The sequence below is a fragment of the Neopsephotus bourkii genome, unplaced genomic scaffold (genome assembly GCF_033783945.1).
Source record: "Neopsephotus bourkii isolate Nb327-2 ecotype Australia unplaced genomic scaffold, CSIRO-AGI_Nbou_v1 NB_114, whole genome shotgun sequence".
Classification (NCBI taxonomy): Eukaryota; Metazoa; Chordata; class Aves; order Psittaciformes; family Psittacidae; genus Neopsephotus; species Neopsephotus bourkii.
The window spans coordinates 1,048,839-1,072,768 of NW_026900631.1; the positions used below are offsets into that span (position 1 = coordinate 1,048,839).

General features: G+C 42.0%; 1 protein-coding gene across 1 annotated transcript; it reads left to right on the plus strand.

Annotated features, from left to right (window-relative positions):
• The first annotated feature begins 13,310 nt into the window (after positions 1-13,310).
• Positions 13,311-23,320, plus strand: SLC30A10 (solute carrier family 30 member 10). Its single transcript, XM_061365319.1, has 4 exons — positions 13,311-13,929; positions 14,353-14,436; positions 17,783-18,019; positions 18,759-23,320. Exons 1-4 carry the CDS (start codon positions 13,431-13,433, stop codon positions 19,223-19,225), a joined length of 1,287 nt encoding a protein of 428 aa, XP_061221303.1. The 5' UTR covers positions 13,311-13,430; the 3' UTR covers positions 19,226-23,320.
• Positions 23,321-23,930: the final 610 nt, after the last annotated feature.

The window sequence follows — 23,930 nt, forward strand, 5'->3', positions numbered from 1 at the left end:
ACACTGGTATTTTACAAGTGAGATGTGGAAGCTCAGAAGAAAGGAAAGGCGAAACAAAATGCAGTGTCTAACACTGTTGCAGCCTTACCAGTTTGAACAGCCAACCTTCAACCAGTTGACTGGATCAAATTCATGAGTAAACATGTTGATGGTTTTTGTAGAAATGTGTTGCTTTCCACCTACAAATGGGTTTGTTTGAAGCCAGAGATTTCACAGAGTCAGCCCTTCCACCACTACCTCTCTTTATTTTTCCCTTTTTGCCCAGCATGTTTCCTCCTGATCATATTAGGGCTTGGAGTGTCTGGAATGTGGATGACTCCCCTGTAAACCTCTTGATCTTCCACAGAGATGCCAGTGCCTGCCTGGGAGAGACAGGTCCATGTCAAGGATCACTCCACCAGAAGCACAATATGAGTTACCTGTAATGCATTATAGAAAAATCCATACTCTTAATTTTACTGGTGTGGAAACTTTCATGCTCCTAGTAGATTTTGGCTGTTAGACAGTAAGTATATGAATCTATAATACGCTACATTCGGTTAAATGATGCTACTTTATGTTTATAACAGAACTGCAAATCTCTTACTGTTTCTTAGTTCTTACATACTGATAAATTTGGATTAAGTTGCATAGTAAGGTGGGATGCAGGGGAGCTGTCTTGATGTGGTGCTGTTCTTTATTAACAGAGCCTATTTGAACTTTTTAGCTCTGATGCAGAGGGAATACTTCATTTAGCTCAAGCTCTTGTTTTGGTAATTGAAACCTTATGACCTGAGAGATCTGAATTTTCACCTAGGTCTGTTCCCATTGAAAGTAAAATTCTCACTTTTCATGCTCAGGAGTTCAGATAATAAAATAATGAAGTAGCTGAACATTAATATAAGGAGGAAAGCACCACAGAAATAGGTGGAGTAGAAGTAGTAACACAGGTGTGATATGAAGACAAAGAAGAGCAAGTACCAGTTTCAGTGTGGCAATTAGTTCTACTAATTCACCATCCCAGGGCTAGTGGTGTTCTTAAGCTGGGGGGAGGGATGGCACTCTTCAAGAGTGCAATGTGTAGATAGACAAATGACCAAATGTTAAAGATTACATGTATTGGCAGACAAGGCTTCTAGCAAACTGGACTTTAAACGTAAACATTTTGGCTGTTGAAACCCTGTGAGCAAAAAAACTAGATGAAAACTGGGGGTGGGTGGGTGTTTGAGTTTTTAACCTGAAGTTAATTCACCTTGGGAAGGCTGAGGCCAACAAGGACAGTTGGTCAGCTCAGGTTATCAATGTTATCACATTATCTCTCTCAGGCTGGACTGCATGTAATTTCCTTCCTTTCTATCTTGTAAGTAACCGTGTATATATACGTACATGGATGGGGATTTCAAAGAGACTGCTGGATCATAAACTTTTCAAGGAAGGTAACCTTGTCATCATCCACATAGCCTAGTGTGCTATTAGCAGCTAGATTTCCATCACCATGGTTTCTGAGTGTGCATAAAACTGTGTACACTTATGAGTTCAACAGGTACTACAGTGAGTGACAAAAACCAATTTACAGCTTTATGTCCTTACTGTTCCAGAAAAGGCACTGAGTCCAAGCTAGGGCTTCTACATCTCTTATTTCCCCCTTAACTTCTGGTTGTGCTTTGCCCAAATCTGACTTTCTTGCAAGCCTATGAGGATTACTTTGGGATTTTCAGATAGGCAGGATTTTCTAAATAGGGAATAAACAATGTGCTTTGGTTTTATTGTTGAGGCTCAGCTCTGTGACTACTGACTGTGTATCTAGAAAATGGCCTCCAACTTTGATCCATTTCCATGGGAAACATGCCAAAAGTACAAGCAGGTGAGAACTCTAGGTTGCCAAAATGGAAGATCAATGGAGTTGGCTTTGAAACTTGCTCTAAGGACAACATGTTCCACACCCTTCACAGACAGTCCACATTTACTGTGTTCTTAAAAGTAATGTCCACCCAACTTGCATTTCAAATATTGTCTTCCATAGGCTTGTAGTAGTATTTTCTCAGTACTAAAGTTACAGGCCATAGAAATAGTTGAAACAGGCATCAGAAGAGAGTTTTAGCAAAAGAAACACCTTCTCTAACTGCTTAAAATTCTGATCCACCTTCTTGCGCTCTCCTGTCTAGGCCTTACTCAGCGTTACAGGACACTGCCACTGAGTAGCAAGTGCCAGTGCCCTTAGTAGTCTCCTTTGGTTTATTTTTTGGTTGGTAGGGGAAAAAAAAAGCCTCCTGAGGGTGGAACCCCTACAGGACTCAAGTGTTCAGGCTGCCTTAACATGACAGATCTTGCTGAACTGCCCTTTAAACTGATTTATTGCTTTACAGCTTCCTATAAAGGTGGTTCCTGCATGTGAGCAGCACTGACAGGTGAAGGGCAGAAACGCAGGCAGTGAGGTGCTCCTCGTGCAGGACCTCAGAGACAAGGGGAAGAGAGCAGCAGAAATGGGCCGCTACTCGGGCAGGAGCAGCAGGCTTATCCTCATGTGTGTGATGAGCCTTGTGCTTTTTGTAGTCGAGACCTCAGTAGCCTATGCTGGCAACTCTCTTTCCTTAGCTTCAGATGCCTTTGCTGTTCTCTCTCACTTGATCTCCATGATCATCGGTTTGTTTGGTGTCAGGGTCAGTCGCATCCAATGGCATAAAGCTAACACTTATGGCTTCAGCCGGGCGGATGTGCTGGGAGCTTTTGGCAACTCAGTTTTTGCCAGTGCTCTGATGTTTAGCATCTTCGTTGAGGCAATCAAGAGGTTTATCAGTCCTCAGAAGACTGAGAAAGCACTGTTGGTCCTCCTTGTTGGGATTGTAGGGCTGTTCTGCAATGTGCTCAACTATGTTGTCTTCATGGACTGCTGTTATTGTCATTCATCCCAAGGAGACGCCGAAGCAGGTAAATAACCTAGTGCGGTTGCTCAATTTTCCCAGCCCTCTATGCTTGTGCTTAATGACTTAATAGAGACTCTTTACTGCTTTTCTAAGATGGGTGAGTAAAATGTTGTAGTTTTCTTCATTCCTTTGTTAGCAAGGGTAATGGATTTAATGCCTGAACCCATGTGTGTTTCCAGCTATCGCCACATGTGTTTGAGTAAGCAGTGTGTAAGTAGTGTATGCGTTGACTTCCTAAAGTGTAAAGTGATCAGCAAGAGAAGTCTTGTCCCTCATCCGCTGACTGGCCAAACGGGGGCAAAGTGTACTACCACCCAGGGAGATACTTATTAGGAAATGCCTCATCCTGAAATACTAATCGTCCACAAGCTTCATGCTCAATATTTGGGTAGTTCTGCTGTAATTTTTGTCTAGGACATGGTTATCTTCTAAAAAGTGTTGACAGTTTGTATGAGACAAAAGAATAGGAAAGGGCAAAAGGGGAGTCTCAGCCTTCCTTGATTTGGGACTATTTTGATGCTGTCTAAGGAATCTGTGAATGCAGAGCTGGAGTATTCTTTGGAGATACTTGTTAAGCTGTGCTCGGGAGAGTGCAGGGGACACAGGGATACACTGCTGTGTAAATCTTTTGCAGGATTTACATTGCAGGATTTACTCTGCGTTGAGTGCGCAGAGGTTTAGGTCTGTTTATGATGCCTTCATGGAAGACAGCTTCCAGCTGTGCCTCTGAGTGAAGTCAGGGAGGAAGAACACATCAGCACTTACAACCAAATGTGGAGGGAACCGTAGACAATTAGAGAATTAACTGAAATTAATAGCAACTGTGTAGGTAAACACCGTTCTCACTGAATTTCCAGATTCCTGCTTCTAACAACTCTCTGGGGCAGCACAGCCACCCCTCTCCCTCTGATAAACTCATGTTCAAATACTGGGCAACTCTGCTTTGAACTGAATTTCAGTTGCATAAACCAAGGATTAAGTTTGTACCATCCCACAGACACAGTGTGTAGATTTGTTGGTGGGTTTGCCTCTCTTTCTGGTACTGTGAATATAATTTCATATTTATTTCTTCTAATTATCTGTATATTCAACCTTAGTGGGACTTTTGTTGCATTTCTTTTAAAAGAAATCTTATTCCCCAAAAAGCTGTACTCTGAAAGCTGTACTTGATACTTTATTTCACGTGCATATTAAAAGACATGAAGAGGGATTCCATCTCTCTCTTGTCATCCTGTGTACAAGGAAAAGATACTCCTTCCTGGAGGTGGAACTCAAGGCAAGTTTTCTAGCATGTCATTGCCACTAGCAGAAATTCAGATGGATGGACATGGTCTCTGAGTTATGCTGGTGCAATCCTGCTGTCCACAGGCAATGCTTGAGCAATCTCCTGACATCAGCCATGGTTAGCTGGAGGGTAAAGGTTTGTACACTAGTCCTCCACCTCTTATGCTTTCCAGGAAGGGGGAAAGCTGCCTTTAAATCTCTGTTCCCTAAGCAGAGAATGGATTTAAACAGCCCTCTGCTCTCTTGTATGGGATTGCATCACTTTGCAAAACATGAAGCAAAAACTGAAAACAGCGGTTCGGTCGTCAAGTGCTGTGTTGTGGGTGCTCAGGGCAGTGGGAACATCCACTGAAGCAGATTCCTCCGTTTATTAGTGCCGTGATTAATCACAAGAGCCAACAGTTTATCTCATTCCTCCATGGCACAGTCTACTGTCAGGGACGGAAAAGTTAGCTGGTGTGTTTCCTGGATGCTGCTGACAGCTGGGGCAGAGCGAGCCATGCCTACAAGTGAGCATTCCTGGCCAGATCTGAGATCCAGTGGACACAGAGGGTGGTGTTTACAGGTTCCAACCCAGCTCAATATCCTTTTCCCTTGTTCTGTATTCCTCCTTTAGCTCATTGCAACATTCATGCTTCAGGTTCTTACCTTAGTACAGATATTCTTGATAAGCAAATACGTGTTTTTCCAAGTTGCCATCCCTGGAAAATCCAGTTTTCCTCCTCCACCCATTGGCTGGGTTTGTTTTGCCTCTTACCTCTTACTCTTCTGTCCCTTGCCCTTCTCTTTTTGCTGGTTCTTGCTACCCCTGTGCTCTTGACTCAGACAGTGCAGTTCCCCATGCTATGTTAGGATTAAGAGGAGAGGTTGGCAGGAGTATGGGGAGGACTTTCCCCTGTTCTTTCTTTTGATGCTGGCCAAGAGCAGCTATTACAGGTATAAAGTATTTCTACACTCTAAAGGAGCTGCTGTGTAGAGGTTTCTGGGCCAGCTGGGCCATCCATAGCACCACGGAGGGCAGCACACAGTAGTTATTACTTTGACTTAAAATCCAGGAAGTACTTGTTAAAACATAGAAATATTAAAGCTTTCCTAAGAATTTTTTTGCCAGAAGTTAACATCACAAAACGCTTTTCCTGCTGTTGCTGTTGGAAATGACAGAGCAGCTTTAGCCAGAGTTTTCTGTCAATTTTAAGGTCTTGCATCTTGCACAGGAAGTTTTGGCACAGAATTGAAGAATATGGCAAGGTAATCAGCTGAGAAGAAAAAAATACTAAATCATGCTCTTGCAATAAATACCAGACAACTTTGATACTGGCCATGCCCTTTACAGTCAGTCATGAAAATACAGAAGCATGTTTTATTGCACACAGAGATCATGCTGCTCTTGTATGTGTAGTTGTCTCTTCCACTCATTTTTACAGAGTTATAAACTGCCAGGGAACCACAGTCTGGAAAGCACCACATTAATCTGATCACAGCAATTCTCTGTTTGTCTTGGGAAAATGAATAAAGATTTAACATGGAGAAAACATTCGTGCTGTCGTCATGTGATCTGTACAGGGAGGTGGGAGGGAGGCAGAAGTTAAGATGTCACTCAGCCCAACCAGTCTGATACTGAGCCACATAAAATAGCTGGGACTGGGGGAAACAGCTTTAATCTCATGAGAGACCTCCTGGTCTTCACATAGTTCACAATTCGTTAAACAAAACACGTTCTGTGTTAGCAGCCAAGGGGCTTGCTTTTATATTGTGGTAGGTCCAATTTAGCAGGCATGTGTGTGAGCTTTTTCTGTTGGGTCTTGATTCTCCTATCGGTGTGTGCCAGGAGCCAGCCTCTCAGATAAGAGCTGGCATGTAAGCTAGCAGTCACAAAAATGGAAAACTTACCTTCTTTCTCTCATGCAGAGTGAGTTTGTTTAGTCTGAGGCTTGCTATGAGGTGTGTCTTTTTCTTCCAGGCTTTCATAAGTAGAAGAGATTGGGGGTGAGTAAAGAGGGGGCACCAGCTTTAACTGGCTCGGTGACTTGGGGAGGGTTTGTTGCTATAATATTCTGAACTAAGTTTTCACATCTTGTTGCAAACATATTGATCACAGGGGAAGTAAGAACATTTATAGGCCAAAATGAATGGGTAAGCGGTTGCTTGATCCCTGTGTTAATGCCATTGCCCTTCCCAGTGGAGACCTGATGAGCAGAAATGTGCAGGTATTGTGACGAGCAGTTGTATTTGCCGCAGTGTTCTCTGATTCAGCAGACCCAACAGTCTATACTGCAGGAAAGAAAAGTTCTCTGGGGGTTTGAGATCTGGAGCAGAGGATTTCAGTTGCTTAGGTTGTCAGTGTGAAAAAGTCTGCTTAACTCACCTGCACTTAAGAAGAGGAAAAGTTCCCTGATCTGAACAGGTTTCTCTCTCAAATGTACCGCTTAAGGGTTCCAGGCTGCACCAGCCTTGGCTTGGAGACCTTTTTAAGAACAGAAGGAGCCCTGGGTGTAACACCTGTAACAACAAACCTCTGGCTTACCATACTCCTCACACCTGGAAAGCCTGAAAGCTTTTACTGGAGGTCAGCATTAATACCTCTATTTTGCCTCTTTTGAGTTTATCTTCACCAGGTTGATGCTGCTTTTCCCCAAACCCCCCAACACTCCATGTCATTTCATGAATGACAGCATTCAGTACTGACTGTGCAGTGCTGGAGTTTACCAACAGGCAGCTGCTTCATTCATGCAGTACATCCTCATCCACTTATGCTCTCTGTGTAATGCACTGTGGCATCCAACTAATAAATGCTTGCCAACATGGTATGCATCAATGAAGGGGCATATTTAGATTTTCATAAATCCCATAGGTGTTGGCGTGCAGGTAACCAAAGCGTACTCTAACTAAATATTTAGGTTTTCTGGCTTTGATTTCTGCAGCGTTACTCGACAGAGTCCTCTCAAAGGGAAAAAAGGGGCCAAGAGAAACTCTCAAGGTAATTTATCAGATACCTAAGAATGAACATGTACATTTTCTGAAGGTCTTCTTTAGTTTAATAGCGTGCCAAATAATCCTCACCAAGTACTGCCAAAGCTTTTCTGAGCATCTACCCCAAAGGTAACCTGTGTTAACTTATATTAGCTGAAGCCGTAGTCCACAGTCTTTAAGAAAGACAACACAGGTGGGAAGAGACTAAAAGTTTATTTAGCAACAAACTGCACTAAGTTTTCTTCAGGTCTGTTTTGAATGCTTAAAAGAAACTTCAGAAGATAATCTAAGAGAGATACATTTTACTTTCCCCAAGTGTTTCAAGAAAACTTTGCATCAAAACAAGCAAAAGCGAAAGCTTTGGGGCTACCGTTTGTCCAAAACGGAAAGTGTGGAATGAAAACTGTAAGTAAAGCAAGCAAAGCACCCCTGAATGGTTTAGCAACAGCATGAAGGTAAGATTAAAACTTCTGAACCTAGATTCCAACCGTACCACTGCCACTGAACTTTGCGTAACTGCATTCGCTCTCAACTTTGAACCGCTTTCATAGGGAAGACATGGACAGACTGCCCGAGTTACCTCACAGTTTCTGTGGTGAGCTGGAAGGAAATAAAAGGACTGTAAGATAACTGAGTTCAAAGTCATGGGCAGATTCAATACAATGTGCTTTTAAAGGCTGACATGTTATATATGTTAACTGCAATTGTTTTATTTGGAAGGCTCTTCAGCAGAGAGTTTGCTACAGGCACAGGTTTGGTATCAGCTTTTGTCTAGAAATGCTGCTGGGACAGAAAAGGAAGCATTTTGCAGTAGGACTCAATGTAAATTACAATAGTGAAACCAGTGAGTGGCTTTCTCCTCTTCATGTTCTTTGCAAGTCCTTTTTCTGGTAGGAAAAGGTTATATGGGTTATAAATATATACGCACACACATACATTTATATGGGAAATTCAACAGAACTACACTTCTTAAAACTGAATTACCAAGTAGTTGAAATATTCAGGGAAGCACTATCCATGTGCTAGAGCAGATACTGACTGGATACGTCTTAAAGTATGTAAAAGGTTTCTTTATGCTAGATATTAACAGCAGGGAATAGTGGTTTATAACTAACAAAAAAGAGCAGAGAATGGTGGTTTGTAGCTAACAAACTGAACAAGCATCTTAAAATAGAAAAAATACCTAAAAAAAAAAAAACAAACCAAAAAACCAAACAAACCACATTCCAGGCTAGGAATTAAATAATCCCAGAGGCTGCTAATTTCAGATTGACCTACCAGTGTATTCAAGCTCTCTTTGGAAGAGTTGCTATAGAGAATGAGAAATCCGTTCGCTGTTTCCAGACAGACTCTGGTCTCTCCCCGGGACTGTGACGAAGAGTCACAGCTGTGGTTAAAAGAGCCAGGGACATTCACCTCTGTATCCTGCCCAGACTGCTGAGCTCTTGCTGGAGGGCAAACTAAGGCTTCTGCTCCCCGGATTGGAGCAGACCTCATGAGCTGATTTCCCAGCTCTTCAGCATATGCCAAGAAACCCCATCCTCCTCTTGCAGGTATGGCTCTGAGCAGAATGAGAGTGAGATACGAGTAAAATGATCAAGCAAAGATGAACAAACCATCTGCAAATGGAATACTCTCATGCTGACCATCTTCCACAACAAGGTCCAATGGTCAGTATTTGGTTTGTGATTCATTTCATGGTCAAATTTATCTGGGGCAGAAGCCAACCACAAGGTTTCAGTTTTGGGTTTGCTATGAATTTGGCCCAGCATTCCTAGTATAAAACATCAAGCTTCACAAGCTTGTTGAGATCCTTCAGGGATCTTGTTTAAAGGTCTACTCTTACCTACCCGCTGCATTTCAGGCGCTTACAGGTAGGGATGCTGCCTTTAAATGTGATGTGCCTCAGCCTTTTAGTGCTTTTATCCCCACAGTCTTAAAAAGGCATGACTCCTTTGTCATGTACATGTGGGTGTTTGTTTCTTTAATTCTAATTTCTTCCAGATAATTCATGAAATATTATTTGTAAACCATTTTTATGATGGGTTAAAAAGTAATCTCTGCCAGGACTTTGATAAGCAGGGTGAAGAGTGATCTCTCTTAATTACAGTGTTCACAATTAGTTCTTCATTTTAATGATCTGTGTTAGTATCCAAATTCTATAGCACCACAAGGCCATGAGTGATCTTATTTTCACTCTTCATTTGGCAATGGAAGAAAATGACTGTTGTTACTGCTGTTAGGGCTGTCATATTTCATAATAATACAGAGATACCCTAATTTAAAAGGCTCATAATGGCTCCTCTGCCAGGAACAACCAAGTAGATTTTAACCTGTCACCTTGAAAATGGATAGCTGAAGGAGGGTGTGACAGAAGTCTGCATAGGGAAGGTCGGTAGTCATCAACTATTTGTTTTGTCCTCTGATAAAAGAACCAGGATATATGAAATGAAACTAGTGGGATCCAAGTTCAAAGCAATGAGAAAGAGGTGATTCTTCACACCGTGAGCAGATGTGTGGAGCTTGTTGCCAAGCAATGTTGAAGTCTGCATCAGTGAGTGAAAGGTTGCACTAGTACATGGACCAGAAACCCGTTGATGGCTAGTTAATACAGATACATAGCTCAGAAACTCCCTTGAGCTGGAAATACTTGAAAGGTAGAAGAGTATTATGGGAAAGTGTCATATATACTTACTCTGCTCTTGCTGTTACCTAAGCATCCCTTTATGGCCACAGGTGGGGATAGCCTACTGGCTAGAGGTCTGACTGCCAATGGCTAAGTGTTTAAAACTGGTGTGCTGAGAACTTCAAAAACTTGGTACACAGAAATCCTGACTCTTACAGGAGTGCTTTGCACCTTTGGGGTTCAGAAGGAAAGCAGTCTTGTTTGCAGTAATTTTATCAGTTAATAGGAATTTTACCAATTCCCGCTCCTGATTAGGATGAGGAAACTGCCAGAACAGCTTCTAGAGCAGTATTGTAGCTGAAACTAAAGTTGGCAAAAGATTCAGAAAACTAAGGTGTTGGACAACCTTTTCTGAACCTCCTAAGAGAGACTTGTTCAACTCAGCATGGGTAGAAGCAGAGACTGGGGTATTTGGACTGATTGGTTTAACGGTACAAAGCTTGCTCAGTCAATCTCAGTATGGGGTGAGCAAGTGGAACTGTAACACACCATTGCTGAATGTCTGCAGTCAGTGTAAAACACATAAGGAGACCATGCATGCTTCAAGACAGTCAGAAACACAGTTCCTTTGTAAAAAGATTTGAGATGAAATGTTCTGATGCTGCAAGTAAGGGTAAGGGTGTTGGTGCTGCTTACATGCAGGATCCAGACTTTCTTCTGGACTATGTGGAAGAAGATCAAGGTTCAAAAGAGCTACAGGGGTTAACACATGCTTTATTCTGAGGATTGAGCTAAATTAGTTATTCTTGCCATTGAAAGACACAACATCCCCACTAAGAATGTTAGTGTAGTTTTGTTCAGATTATAGTTTTAGGAGTCAATTGTCTTGAAGTGATTGTGATACCTGGATGAAGAAGGCCAGGGAGGCTTGTATGCATTGTGTGATGAGCACAAGTCTGGATTTCCAAGAGGCTTTCTAAGCAGCCATATCATGAAGGGAAAGGTTTCTTTGTGGATAAATAACTGGTCAGAAGGTGAGAAACAGAAAGCAGGAGAGACTGATCAGTTCCATAAGGTTTTTTGCCAAGTGTTCAGAAGACAGAAGTGAATCAAATGTGGGGCAGTACTGAGGGAGGAGTAAAGGAGGGAGTTAGGACCTCTGACCGCGTATGAATCTGTGGCTGCCAAGTGTTTTGAAGACTATGCAGGTTTGGTTCCCTCATCTCCAAAAGATGTAGTTGGGAACTGGATGCAGTTCAGAGATAGACCCTGGTATAATCTCGCACAGACACTTCTCTCTTCCTATCTTGGTGTGTGGCTTTCAGACTGACACTCTACCATGAGAAGCATATTGATATGCATGAGCTTGACAGGTGGGAGAAGGAAGAATCAGTGGATCAGCATACACAGCTTCAGAGCTGAGGCTCTGATGAACACGTGCTGTTTCTGGCTTCTTCAGTGTCATCTGTGGTTGTGTTCCATGTCAGAGGACTTAGTCACAGCCTTATTTGCTGAAAATAGTATTTTCAGCACTATTTCTGCAAAATAACTGTGATATTTTTAGTTTTTTGAAGTGAGTTCAGAACAATGAGATGTTGGGTTGTTTTTTTCAAAGAGATTTAACGTATATTTTGCACAACGGGATTAATGATGTTCCAGCTACTGCATTATATATACATCTTCCTAAAATAAGAAGTGCTGGAAATGCTTTTCAGCTCTATGCAGGTGCAATGAACTTCAGTGAATTTGTGTTTTTATTGTAAGTGAAGTGCCAGAGGCAGAATTTTCTGTCATTAATTACAGAAAAGCAGATACAGTCTGTCAGGTCAAAGTTTGTGTCTAACAGACTATTTAACTTCCTATAACTTATATGTATCTTCTTTTTGTTCTGCCTATCTCACACTGCTTTTTTATTTGGCATCACTGTTTAAAATCTCTCTTATGTCAGTAGATGTAATTATAGAGCTGAAATGTGTGTTGATGTAAGCTGTGCTACATGCTCCCACTGTTGTGTTTGTCTTTATGGTAAAGCTCTTTTCAATACATTCATTTTTACACATTTGTTATGTTGAACACAGCAGGGTACTGCCATTGCTTTTGCCTTGAGTGCGTGAGGGACGTGCAAGAATCTCCAGTAAATTGTATCTGTTGTGTGTGTTAAGCCTTGCAGATACGCAGGAGGTTATCCTTTGAGTGGCAACTGAAGTCCACTCCAGAGGTTAAGATATATCCTGTGTCTGGTTGTGTACACACAATTTAGGTGGCATTGAGAGGTCTTATTTAAAAGACGTATTAAGGCAAGGGCTCAAACCGCATTAACAGCAGTAACAATGCAATTGCTTCAGAGTCACAAAGAAGCAGGAACTCCTAAAGCCTTTAATGAATATCTGGTTGTAAAGAAGGTGGGAGGAACGTGATAGCTTTCCCTGGACGTGCTGGTTTATTATCTGATAGTGGTGTATGCTTTGTCAAGCATGGTGAAATGGCTGATGTTGCACTTCAGTGTAAATTGTAGCTGCTGAAGTAGTAACTCCAGCCTCTTGCATAACTGAAATACGCCAGGATAGTCTTGCAGGATACAACTTTAAGGACACTGTTTTCTTTAGGCCTCATGTCTTTCATTTAAGCTTATTATTTTGGGGCTCAGTTCTGTTATTAAGAAGCCACAGCTGAGGATGAGTTAACTGTGCAGAACCTCCTCTGATTATTCAGTTGCTCCCTTCATCTCACAGTGCTGTATTAGCAGTTGGCTCTGTCCTCCTTCCGCTTACAGGGGTGTCACTTTCCCAAGAACTGTCATAACAAGACTAATAATCTACAAATACATGGCAGAGGTTTATTCACTTGTTATGCTTCTTATAGACTATGCTGTGGGTTAAATAAAGTGTGAAATTCTTTTTCTCATAGGATGATGATAGATTCATGCCCACTGAAGTACTATTTTGATACAGTATTTTAAAGGCTTGTGGCAGGAAATCACCTTGTTCTGTAGATGGCACTCTGTGCTTTGAGTTGACACTTAAGCAACCAATAAAGTGCTAAAGGAGTTTGTTTGATCTGTTATAGAATCACAGTCTGGTTTGGGTTGGAAAGGACCTTAAGATCATCCAGTTCCAACCCCTGGCCATGGGCAGGGACACCTCTCACTAGAGCAGGTTGCTTCAAGCCCTATCCAACCTGGCCTTGAACACTGCCAGAGATGGGGCAGCCACAGCTTCTCTGGGCACCCTGTGCCAGCGCCTCAGCACCCTTCACCTTCACCTTTGGAGAGCGCGGTGGGACCCGGCATCCTGTGCAGCCTTTCCCTTTGATCGGGATGTCTTTGCTGTTCCCCCGCCTGCGCCTCCCCACGGCCGTTCTATTGCGGGTTTCTCTCGGATCCGATGTATTTCGTACCGCCACGATCCCCGGTACCGCGCAGCGCTCGGTCCCGGCGGCTGTAGAGAGGAGGGGCGGGCGCCCATGTCCGTCCCCTCGGGGCTGGGCGGCGGGCGGGGCGTAGCTCTGCGGGCGGCTGCGTTAAGGGCTGGGGCGGCCGCACTTGTTGCGGGAGGGTGGTGGTTGCTGTGTTCGGCGGCGGGGCATGCCTCGGAGTTAGCGCGGAGAGGGGTGCCGAGGGAGGGAGGGGGCCGGCTATAGGCCTGGCCATGGGGCGGTACTCGGGGAAGACGTGCCGCCTCATCTTCATGCTGGTGCTTACCACCGGCTTCTTCGTGGCCGAGCTGGTGTCGGGCTACCTGGGCAACTCCATCGCGCTGGTGTCCGACTCCTTCAACATGCTCTCGGACCTCATCTCCCTCTGCGTCGGTCTCTCCACGGGGCGCATCGCCCGCCGCAGCCGCCGCGGCCCCCGCGCCACTTACGGCTACAGCCGCGCTGAGGCGGTGGGGGCCCTCAGCAACGCCGTGTTCCTCACCGCGCTCTGCTTCACCATTTCCGTCGAGGCCATCCTGCGCCTCGCCCGGCCGGAGCCCATCGACGACGCGCAGCTGGTGCTCATCGTCGGCACCCTCGGCCTCGCCGTTAACCTGGTGGGGCTCCTCGTCTTCCAGGACTGGGGCGTCTGCTGCCGCCGCCGCCCGCCAGCCGCCGTGCCCGCTCCGGCCGTGCCCAGCGGTGCCCCAGCCGGGGAGGCCGATGAAGCAGGTGCCTTTCGGCTGCAGCCTCGCCGTCCAGGCTTCCCCTTATGTCCTGCTTCCCACCCTTCCACAGCCCTCCCGTGCCCTTTCTCCTGCCTCTTTTCCATTGGGAGGTGTTGGATTCATCCCTAACCCTTCCGAGCCCACCCATAGGCCCTGGGGAGGGTCCCAAAGACACTCAGACGCTGTGTCTGTCACTCACTCACGCACCCGCTGCCTCTTTCACCTTGTACTTTACACCGGGCCGCCGGGGGGAGGGAAGGAGGTGGTGCTGCTCAGATTGCTGCGTGGAGAATGGTTTGGCTTGTTTTGTTGTCTGTGTTTTTATTTCTCTTCTGGTCGTCTTTGAAATAAGTTGGTTTTGAGAAGGTTGGTGTTTTTTCTGTTTGTAGAACTTATACACAACACAGCGTTTCTTCTTTGAATGCAGGTGATTCACCCAATGACCAAAAAAGCCCTGAGGAAGGGTCTGAGAAGAAAAAAGAAAAGAAGTCTGAAGCCTTGAACATCAGAGGTACAGCATGGGAGTATACTGCTAATATTATCATTAACTTTAAAACAGTTTCTGATTTCCATTTCAGGTTTCTATTTACTTTTACCAAATATCAGTAATAAATAGAGCAAAAGCCCAGGGCTTTTCTATGTATGTAGACCCAGTTATCTTTAGCAGAAAGGTTTTGGTTGTATGAAATAGCATAGATAATAACAAAACAGTGTGGTGCTGATTTGGCTGTGAGTGTGCTCACGTCTTGATTTTCATTATTTAGAAGAGTGCAGCTGAGCCTCTTGGAAAGGAGGCAAAGCTCAAGTCACTAGTGGCTTTACGGGAAGGTGAGCCAGGTAGCTGTGAGGTGCTTTGTTGGGTTTCACTGCTGTAGCAGTTGAGCAGTTTTCAGCTTTCAAATACTTTAGGGCAGGAAATGGAACTTCTTTAAATCCCCAGGTTTTGTTGTCAGCACGAGGAAAAAAGGTGCTGGAAGTGGTGCTCCAGCACAGTATTTTTTGGGGTCCTTCAACTGTGAACTTCTCCCTGAGAGAGTATGTAGTAGGATTAACCCTTCTTATGTTGTAATTGGTCAGGTCTCTGGATATCTGTGGAGAGAATTGGCATAGCTGCTTCTAGGGAGAAATAAACCAAGTGTCTCTCTCTGTATAGGCATTTATAATGTATACACATTTAAATACCTACTCTAAGCTGAGATAAAAACAGATATCTTTGACTGTATTACACATGGAGTTTGTCTCCAAGGACAGGGCTTTTGGAAAGCTGAAGCAGAATGATAGTTTCAGGTTGCTGAGGTTGCTTATCAGCATCTGATATTCCTTCAAAGTCCTGTAAGTTGGCATCGTGTGAATTCAGCTCAAGAGGTCAATGGCAGGCAGGCACTTGTTGTTTGGTTGGGTTTTCTGTGTGTCTGTCCACCTGTCTTTCAGGGAAGACCCTTTGGAAATCAAACCATGTGCTACAGCCACAGCACTTTCCTGAATGTCTAGAGATTGGTGTCACTGGATATTATGGCATTATAGTGGCAAGGGTATTGGAACAGGTAAAGGAAACTGTCACTTTCAGGTATGGAGGAGGAAAGAATAAGGAACCAGTGAGTGTATTTGAGAGAAGGCCTTACTTGCCTGAATGACAGTGCTTAGCATACAGATGCTGGAAGCTTTGAAAGGTGTCTGAAGGATAAAGAGTTTTGAGTCAGTTATTTTAAGATACTTATCACCTTTGGTTTTTAGAAAGAGACTTTTTTTCTCTAAGTGCTACTTCAGTGTGTTGTCTTTGCAAAGTCTTTGTATTGTCCTTACAAATGTTCCTTGATACAGAAATTCAAAATCTAGGTTTTTTTTCCTTTGAGATTAGTTGCACAGCCATGATCACTTGGCAAAATTCCTGCGTGTTACAGAACCTGAGCCTCCCTGAAAAACATGGCTGGAGAAAATGGATTTTGAAAGTAGTAGGAACAGGGATCCATACATTCTGCCCAACAGTACTAATTACTGTAGTATAAAATTATTCTTTTTATTTCCTGAGCATATGCGGAGTAGTTCAGACTTTCTAACACAAGCTGTTGGAAACTGTGCATTACTATCATCCTACCAGACTGGCTTTATTAAATAAAGCATAATTTTCAGTTCTATCTAATAACCAGAACTTTAGGAGATCAATAGGGAAATAATTTCTGTCTAGGCCCTCATTATGTGATGTGCAACTAAGTTGTACATCTTAATAATGTGAATAATGTAAAATAATTCTCCAAATTCTGTATTCTCAATTCATAATTTATCAAAATTCTGACACATTTTGCGTTATTCTTCATTCAAAAGAAGACTTTCTGAAGCGTTTTCCTGTTCTTTTTAAGCTGTGCTCTCCAGTTGGTTTCCTTGGCAATTGCATCCTGCCTGTCCCTTTTGTTCCTGCAATAGCTGATAGCCTGTGCTGAATCAGGATTATTTGTAAATAAAAAGGGAACACTGCAACACTGTTAGGAGGAGTAAAGCTTTATGGGAGTCTGCCAGAAAGGGCAGAACATGCCTGACTCCAGCAGAAAGAGCTGGACTCACTGGAAGCTTTTACTTTTCTTATCTGACCCCAGTGATTCAGAGGAACTCCAGGGTTATTGCCTTTATTTATCACACAGAAGATCAGTGTTCATGCACAGAGCTGGCAAGAAACAACAGCACAGGCAAAGCTGTAGGTTTAATCCAGTGACTAACATCACCAAACAGCCAAAACTCTTCACTGTGTTGTTAATGAGTTTGGGAGGGAGCCTTTTGCAGATTCTCCAGCCCAGAGGAAGTGATTCCAATAGACTTAAATTCTTGACAGTGCTTGTCATAAGGATGTTGAAAGGAGATAGTCCACTGAATTCTCTCACAGGCTTACAGTAAGAATTATTGGCAAAGAAATGAACTTAATATATTGAGAGATGTTATGAATTAGGCATGGGTTGAATGAACCCGAGTCTAAGTAGTAAAGACTGACAAAACTAGAATGCATTTGAGGGAAAATGATGTAAAGTAGTAAGAAGAAAAAAGTTCTTGGGTTATTGTGACTTTATAGCAAGAAGACTTACTTCAGTTGTCATAGTTGAAAGGGCAGCTAAAAATGTATTATTACAGGAGCCTGTTTTGTGTCTTTAGTGGAAAAACATATCTATAGATGTAAAAAGTGGTACCCAGCATTCCTCTCAATTTAGAATAGTCCAGACACGTATTAACCTGTATTGTCCATGTGACTGACTGTTAAACCCAATTCCGATTTCCTGGGGGGCTTTGAGGGCTAGTAGTGTTGGTAGGACAAGGTTTAGTATGCCTAGTAATCAAGCTTGATCTCAAAATCGGTGTTTGAGGGCATTTGAAGCCATAAGAGTGAGCTTAGTTTTCACGTTAGGTAACATTCCAGGTTTCTGTAGTGTCATAGAAGCTGATGGAGGAGAATAAATATTACTGGGAGTGGTCTGTGGCTCTCTCAGCTTCCAGGGTAGAATGGATATATTTAGTCATCAATTTTTAATTGAGAAATGAGGTTTAATGTGCCAGGATCTTTTAATAATCTGCAGGCATTTAAGCCAACACTTTCTATGTTGCCATGGCATTGCAGTTGGACCGCAGTGCTAGCATACCCTACATGTTTAATAATGCATCCCACTTAAGCAGCTGGGGTTCAGTCAGTATTTCCCTGCTGTTTTGTCCTGAAAGCTGTTACTGAAAGTATCACTTAAGATACTAATGCCTGGAAAATTGCTTTTTTTACATGTCAAATGGAACAGACTTGAAAAATGCAGCATTGCTGTACTTCCCCCCCAAAAAAAAACCAAATCCCTAACCCCCACTAATGGAAGTTGTACCATCTGTTTCAGGTGTTCTTTTGCATGTTATGGGAGATGCACTTGGATCTGTGGTTGTGGTAGTTGCTGCTACAATCTTCCATGTACTTCCTCTGGGGGATGCTCCGTGTAACTGGCAGTGCTACATTGATCCAAGCCTCACAATAATTATGGTGGTCATCATTTTGTCTTCTGCATTCCCACTTATCAAGGAGACCTCAACTATTTTGTTGCAGATGGTTCCCAAAGGTGTTAATATGCAACTACTGAGTAAGTCAAAGTTGTTGCTATTCATTCTAATGATATATTTCAATGCATAGGTTATTTCTGGAATGACATGTTTGGATTATTTACTCATAACGGCTCTAAATTCTCAAGAACAGTGAGAAATAGTCACATGCCTGTGTCCTAGCAACATGACTCAAATCTCTCTGGATTAGTTAAAGCATGCATTTTGAGAATGTGGTACTCTAACAGTACATCAAAAGTACCAGGTCTTGAGCTGTTAATGCTTTGTGTGGGGTGTTTGTGAAAGACATGACATTGAATTGCAGTATCTCCCAAACCTTCTTCTGAGAGGCTTCCGAAACAGCTTGGAAATTTCCATTAAGGCTGGTTAATTTTGTAGCTCTCTGGCATATTTCACACTAGTTAATTGTGGGGTAGCAGTGGTTATTGCTGGAATTCCACCATGCTTGGGGCTAAGGAAACCAGAAGATGTGGGATCTTGGCCAAGGAAGTGGTGCTCTATCATTGCTTCTGTGTAAATTGCCATAAAGGATTTTGAGGGATGGGTGAACCCAGAAGGAAGGGTGACTTGCTTGTGTGGCCATCTGGAGGGTGAACTGAAGGCAGCTGGGAGCAGCTATATTTTACTAAACATAAAATAAGTGTAAGTGCACAAAATAAGAGTGTATTTTTGTCTGCTTTCAGGTAGGGCTCTTAATGAGAAATCTAGTAATTACCCAGTACACCAAAGCCTGTAATATCTTTCTGTTATGTTTTCCAGCTGATGAACTGGCTCGTGTACCAGGGGTGAGCAGCCTTCATGAGGTGCATGTCTGGGAGCTTGCAGGTGGGAAGAATATTGCTACTCTTCACATCAAGTGCCAAACCCCTACCGATTACCAAGATGCTGCTTATAAAATACGGAAGATTTTCCATGATGCAGGGATCCATTCTGTGACCATCCAGCCCGAGTACACTGACCACAAGAACTCCCAGATACTGTGCAGCTCACCCTGCATCTCAAAAGCTTGTGACTCTCAGCTGTGCTGCAGTCAGCGGGAACCTCATCTGGCTAAAACTAATGGCTATACTGAGAAAAATGATAGTTGCCTTTCTGCAGTGCATAAAGACAATGGTTCCAGGAAAAACGATGTTGAAATCCCTATCGAGTACCCACTGGCAGAGGATAGCATTAAAAATGTGAAAAATTGTGATGGCAAATCCATGTTGAGCAGTACCCGGCTTTAGGCAATTCCCCTCTACTCTGCATCATGTTCTCACAGAACAAATGTGTCCTGCCTGGGAAGGGGGTTGTAGCTGAAGCTGATGGGACAAAAAGTTTTCTCTGCTTTAGCTGTAAACCAAAATACACCTAAATAAGGATTCATATTTCCATGAAGTGTGTCCTGATGCAGCCTAAGACAGTTCCTTCCCAAACCATTTGTGAGTCTCTGTTGTTAGACTGAATTGGGGTGTTTGCTGTCTGCACTGATGCTTGCAGTTAATGGCCAGTGGCACTGGGAATGAAAATCTGGCCTTTTCTGCTGAAGTGAGCCATTTGCTGAAAGCCCTGTGGCCAGTTAATGATTCTACTGGGCTGAAGTACTGTATATTTATAAACGACTTCAGTAGAGATGCTTTACTGATCCTGAAACCCCATTTTTGCATAGACAGTTCATGTTTAATACAATGCTTGTGCTTCTGGCCAGTGGAGTCTGTGAATGAAATTAGAGAGGCTAAGGAATATAGGAAATACTTGGGAGTTTTGACTTGCATTATTTTCTTGACTGATTCCTGTATTTAAGGAATGTATTTAAGAGCAGAAGCTGGTCTTGCTTCTCTACTACTGGTGTCCTAGCCTAATCACAGATAAAAATGTGCTTAAGAATAGACTTCTTGTCATGAAAGCAAAGAAATACTTTTAGTATCAGTTCTAGCAAACAGAAACACAGGCAGTCATCCAATTAACTTTTACCTTGTTCACTGCTGTGATTGCAACTCAGTGTTTCTTTTTTTCTCTTGACAACAGAAGGTATCAGAGCCACAGTCTTAATTCATCATTGCACAGGATGATTGCAGTATCTTTAACAATGAGTGTCTGTCATTACTCATGCTGAATAAAGAAGCTAATGTGTTTATTGTGAACAGTTAAAATTCTACAGTTTTACTAGTAAGACATAATTTAATATTGCATTAATTAAGAGAGTCCCTTTAAAATTTTATATGCAGTATTATCAGAGGGAACTATGCACATCGTATCCAGAAGCTTTCAAACATATTTTGCTGTCAAAAGCAGCCTTTCAATGGTATGTGTGGCCTGGGCAGGCTATTTTATTCGTTTATTCAGGATTAAACACCTTTATAAATTAAAAGCATCTTTACTTAAGTGACACCTAAACAGGAAGGGCAAATTGATTTCCTGCCTGGGTTGGGAAAACACCAGGACCTCCTTGTAAGGCTGGCTTGAAAGCAGCCAATTTCTTATTAATAAGGATGATTACGTTAAGTTAATGACTATTACACAGCAGGATATTTTGCTGCTTACAAGATGGTATTTACTGAACCAGTGATTCCAGTCTAAATAGCACATTCTGAGATCCGTAGTTGAAAAGATTCTTGGGCGAATTAATATATTTTATAGCTTTCCATTGTAAGTTTTTATAATATAAACTAAATTATGTGTTAATATAATTAAAAGCTTGATCCTCTAGTCTGATTCTGTTAGCAGCAGAGGCGAAAGCAGCAGGATCTTGCTTGGCAGTTATTGCACAAATTAATGTAAATCAGTAAACATGTAAAGAATTGCTGTGTCTTTTAAAAGTGTGTGGCATAAAGTAAGACATTTCTGTCCTTTTTGTCCTTATTTTCATCTATGATGATGTTATTTACATCTAAACCTTGACATTTAAACAAATATATTTACAGGGCTGATTTTGAGATCTGGCATAAAAGGCTCCCAAAATACCAAAAAAGTCAAGGGGAGAGCTCGCTTCCCAGATACCCTCTAAAAACAAGCACCCTTTCATAATTATGCATTTATGTCTTAAATCAGGTAATTTTTATATGTATATATTATTAAATGGTTGAAGACGGAATGGCAGTGTTGTTTATTCTGGGATTAGGGAAAACAAGTATATGATGTTGGGGCATTTGACAAAATGGACCATCTCTTTGTTCTGCCAGTGTTTGTTAAAACTGTGTTTATCTATTTTTTAAGCTTTTAAAAGTAGTGTAACCCAGAAATACAAGGATGTAACATTCTTAGATGTTTTTCTTGTCTGGTTGAATGTACTGTAATTGTTGCCTGTGAATAAATAGGAAAATACCAGGGATTATAGAAATCTTCAGGTCTGGAAAACAGTCAGATTTAACGTTTGCATTATTACTTAAGCAAGCAAGACCAACAGAGCTATGTTATTGATGAGATGAGCCATGTTTTTTCTGTATAGGGACTAAGGGTATTCAGCTAAGGGTTGTGACCTGGCATCCTTCCTTTTAGTCCCACAATAAAATATCTTTCTCCTTCATTTGAAGCATGCCACAGCTTGGCTGTACGGGGTGGCCCCTCTCTACATCTGTAGAATACACCAGTGTGTATTTTGTACTGGCATATTTCCCTTCAGTTCTTGGCCTATTTCTTCTAATTCACTTGAAGTAGGCTTACCTCATTTCAAAATACAATATATTTCAAGTATCTGCCTGTATCTGTGGGTCTTGTTCTAGATTCAGTTTTGTAGCATACTGCACTGTCATGAAATCTGGCCTCTTTAGCTTTATTTTTTCCTCTCCCAATTCAGTAATGGAACATTTCTGACTACTGCAGGTTGATTGTGCTACTCTGTCCTCTTCCTGTACTCCCTTAGAATTGCGTCATTATGGCATTCAGGTTCTGGGGCAGTGGTTCCCTGTCACTATCTGTAGCAAAACAAATCTGTTTGTTTAAAATACAGGTGACTTTTAACTGGGTATCCAGCTTGTGTGTCCCTCTGATCCAGTCATAAACATCACCTACTCGTATGACAGCAAAACATTTGCTAGCCTTACCAGGTAGTTTTGGAGCAGAAGTGAAATCTGGAATGAATTAACATGGTATTGAATGCAAAAGCACTTTACTGGCCTTCATCAATTGTAGGTCTTTACATAAAGTGAATCAATTTTTTGTTACCTTTTCATCTGTACCGTATGTATGTGCCAATTTGAGTGTTAATGTTTCCCTCCTTCTGTCACTCTCTAAATGCAAGCCTTGACTTAGCATCAGTTATTTTTCTTTACATGGAAGAGCAATTTTTAGAAGCATTGCCTTTGTTTTACAGGTTTTCAGTTGAAAACTTGTGTTCTCTTTTACAGCTGTGTTTTTTTCCTTTTAATATTTTTCATATTCTTTGTCTCTTCAAGAAAAGCAGGATGGCTTTGGTGGCCTTCTGAGCAGGGTGATGTACCCATAGTACAGTTTAGAAATACCTCTTTTGTGTGCTGGTTTAATTTTTGCACTCCGTTTTATTCAAATTCACCCACTTTCTGGTTTTGCTGTGTGCTACACTTTATCATTGCAAACCACTCTTTGACCTTGTTTAGTTCTTCCTATTCTTTCCACCTTCCCTACCTGATTATAACATTTACTGTTTTGAATGCTTCCTTTCATTCTGAACTTCGGAGGGAATATGCCAGCATCCAAGTTTTTCCTGAGGTGAAGATCACCACCCAAAGTCTATGAATGTCTTGATGTGAGCTACTGAAAGGACTATTTTACGTTCTATGGTCTGTGTAGAAGTGTTGTTTAAGTAGTTATCTTGAGATGTAAATATATATATTTATATATATACATTCTTTATAAACAGTCCACATGAACCAACTTTAAAAAAATGGTTGGCTTCTAAACCTAAAAAAGTAAAATGAAATCAATAGGGTTCGGTAGTCATTCATTAACAGCTTAGGGGAAAGTGTGGGTCACTAAATGGAAAGCAGGTAAAAGGGATGTTTCTGAAAAGATCAGTCAAAACCTATGAAGATTTCTATAGGTTCTACCATGAACACTGCTCTAAGTGGAAGCACTTTCTATGTTAAATACTTCATTTGAATAGTGATACCTTGATATGAGGATGTCACTGTGTAAATTGTTACATTTGTGGAGTTGTGTTGCTTGAAAGTTTCCTCCAGTTTTTCTGTTCATTATGTGATTTAAATAATGTGCCAAATTTAACTTCCATGATTGCTGAATCACTGAATTTTAAATCTCACTGTGGTTTTATTAACTATTAGTGAAAGATTACTTATGTACAGTTATATTTTTTTTTTCAAAATGAAGTTTAAATGTCTTGTCAATAAAGTGTATTTTTTAATAAACCTGTTGTTCTGAGCTTGATGTGTGTCAACAATAGGGAGCTTGTGTCAGTTTGGATAATTTGAAGACCTTTGTATGAGTAAAGTTTGTTCTTAACCTGTGGGTTTGCTAATGCTGCAACTTCTGTTATGTGTCTGGAACAAAAGAGGGCAAACACTCAAAAGCTCTTCCTCCGCAAGCAGCGTAGTGCTCCCTAACCTGGGAATAAACTTAGAGTCTATAACTCCAGGATACCAGGCAAGGATGCTGGCTGCAAATGATAAGAGAGCTCTGTGATTTGCACTTCTGGGTTTCATGACATGAGCACATACGTTAGAAATGAGATGATGCTTAGCACTACAAGTTTAGGTGCTGGTTTTAGAGCAGCAGTCAACTTCACCACACTGCCATGGCTTCCGAAGTAATGGTCAGTAAGAAATGCTCCAGTAAATGCTCCATAAGAAATTCAGTTCAGTTTTAGCCAGTATGTTGCCTGTGGTCATGTGCTTGGCTCAGCTTGAAGCTGGTGGGTTGGGAGACAGAACTGAAACATCTATAAGCAATTCCTGATAAATCAAATAATACATATGCTCAAGCGAAACAAAAAAATGATTAAGAACAGAAATGTTAAAG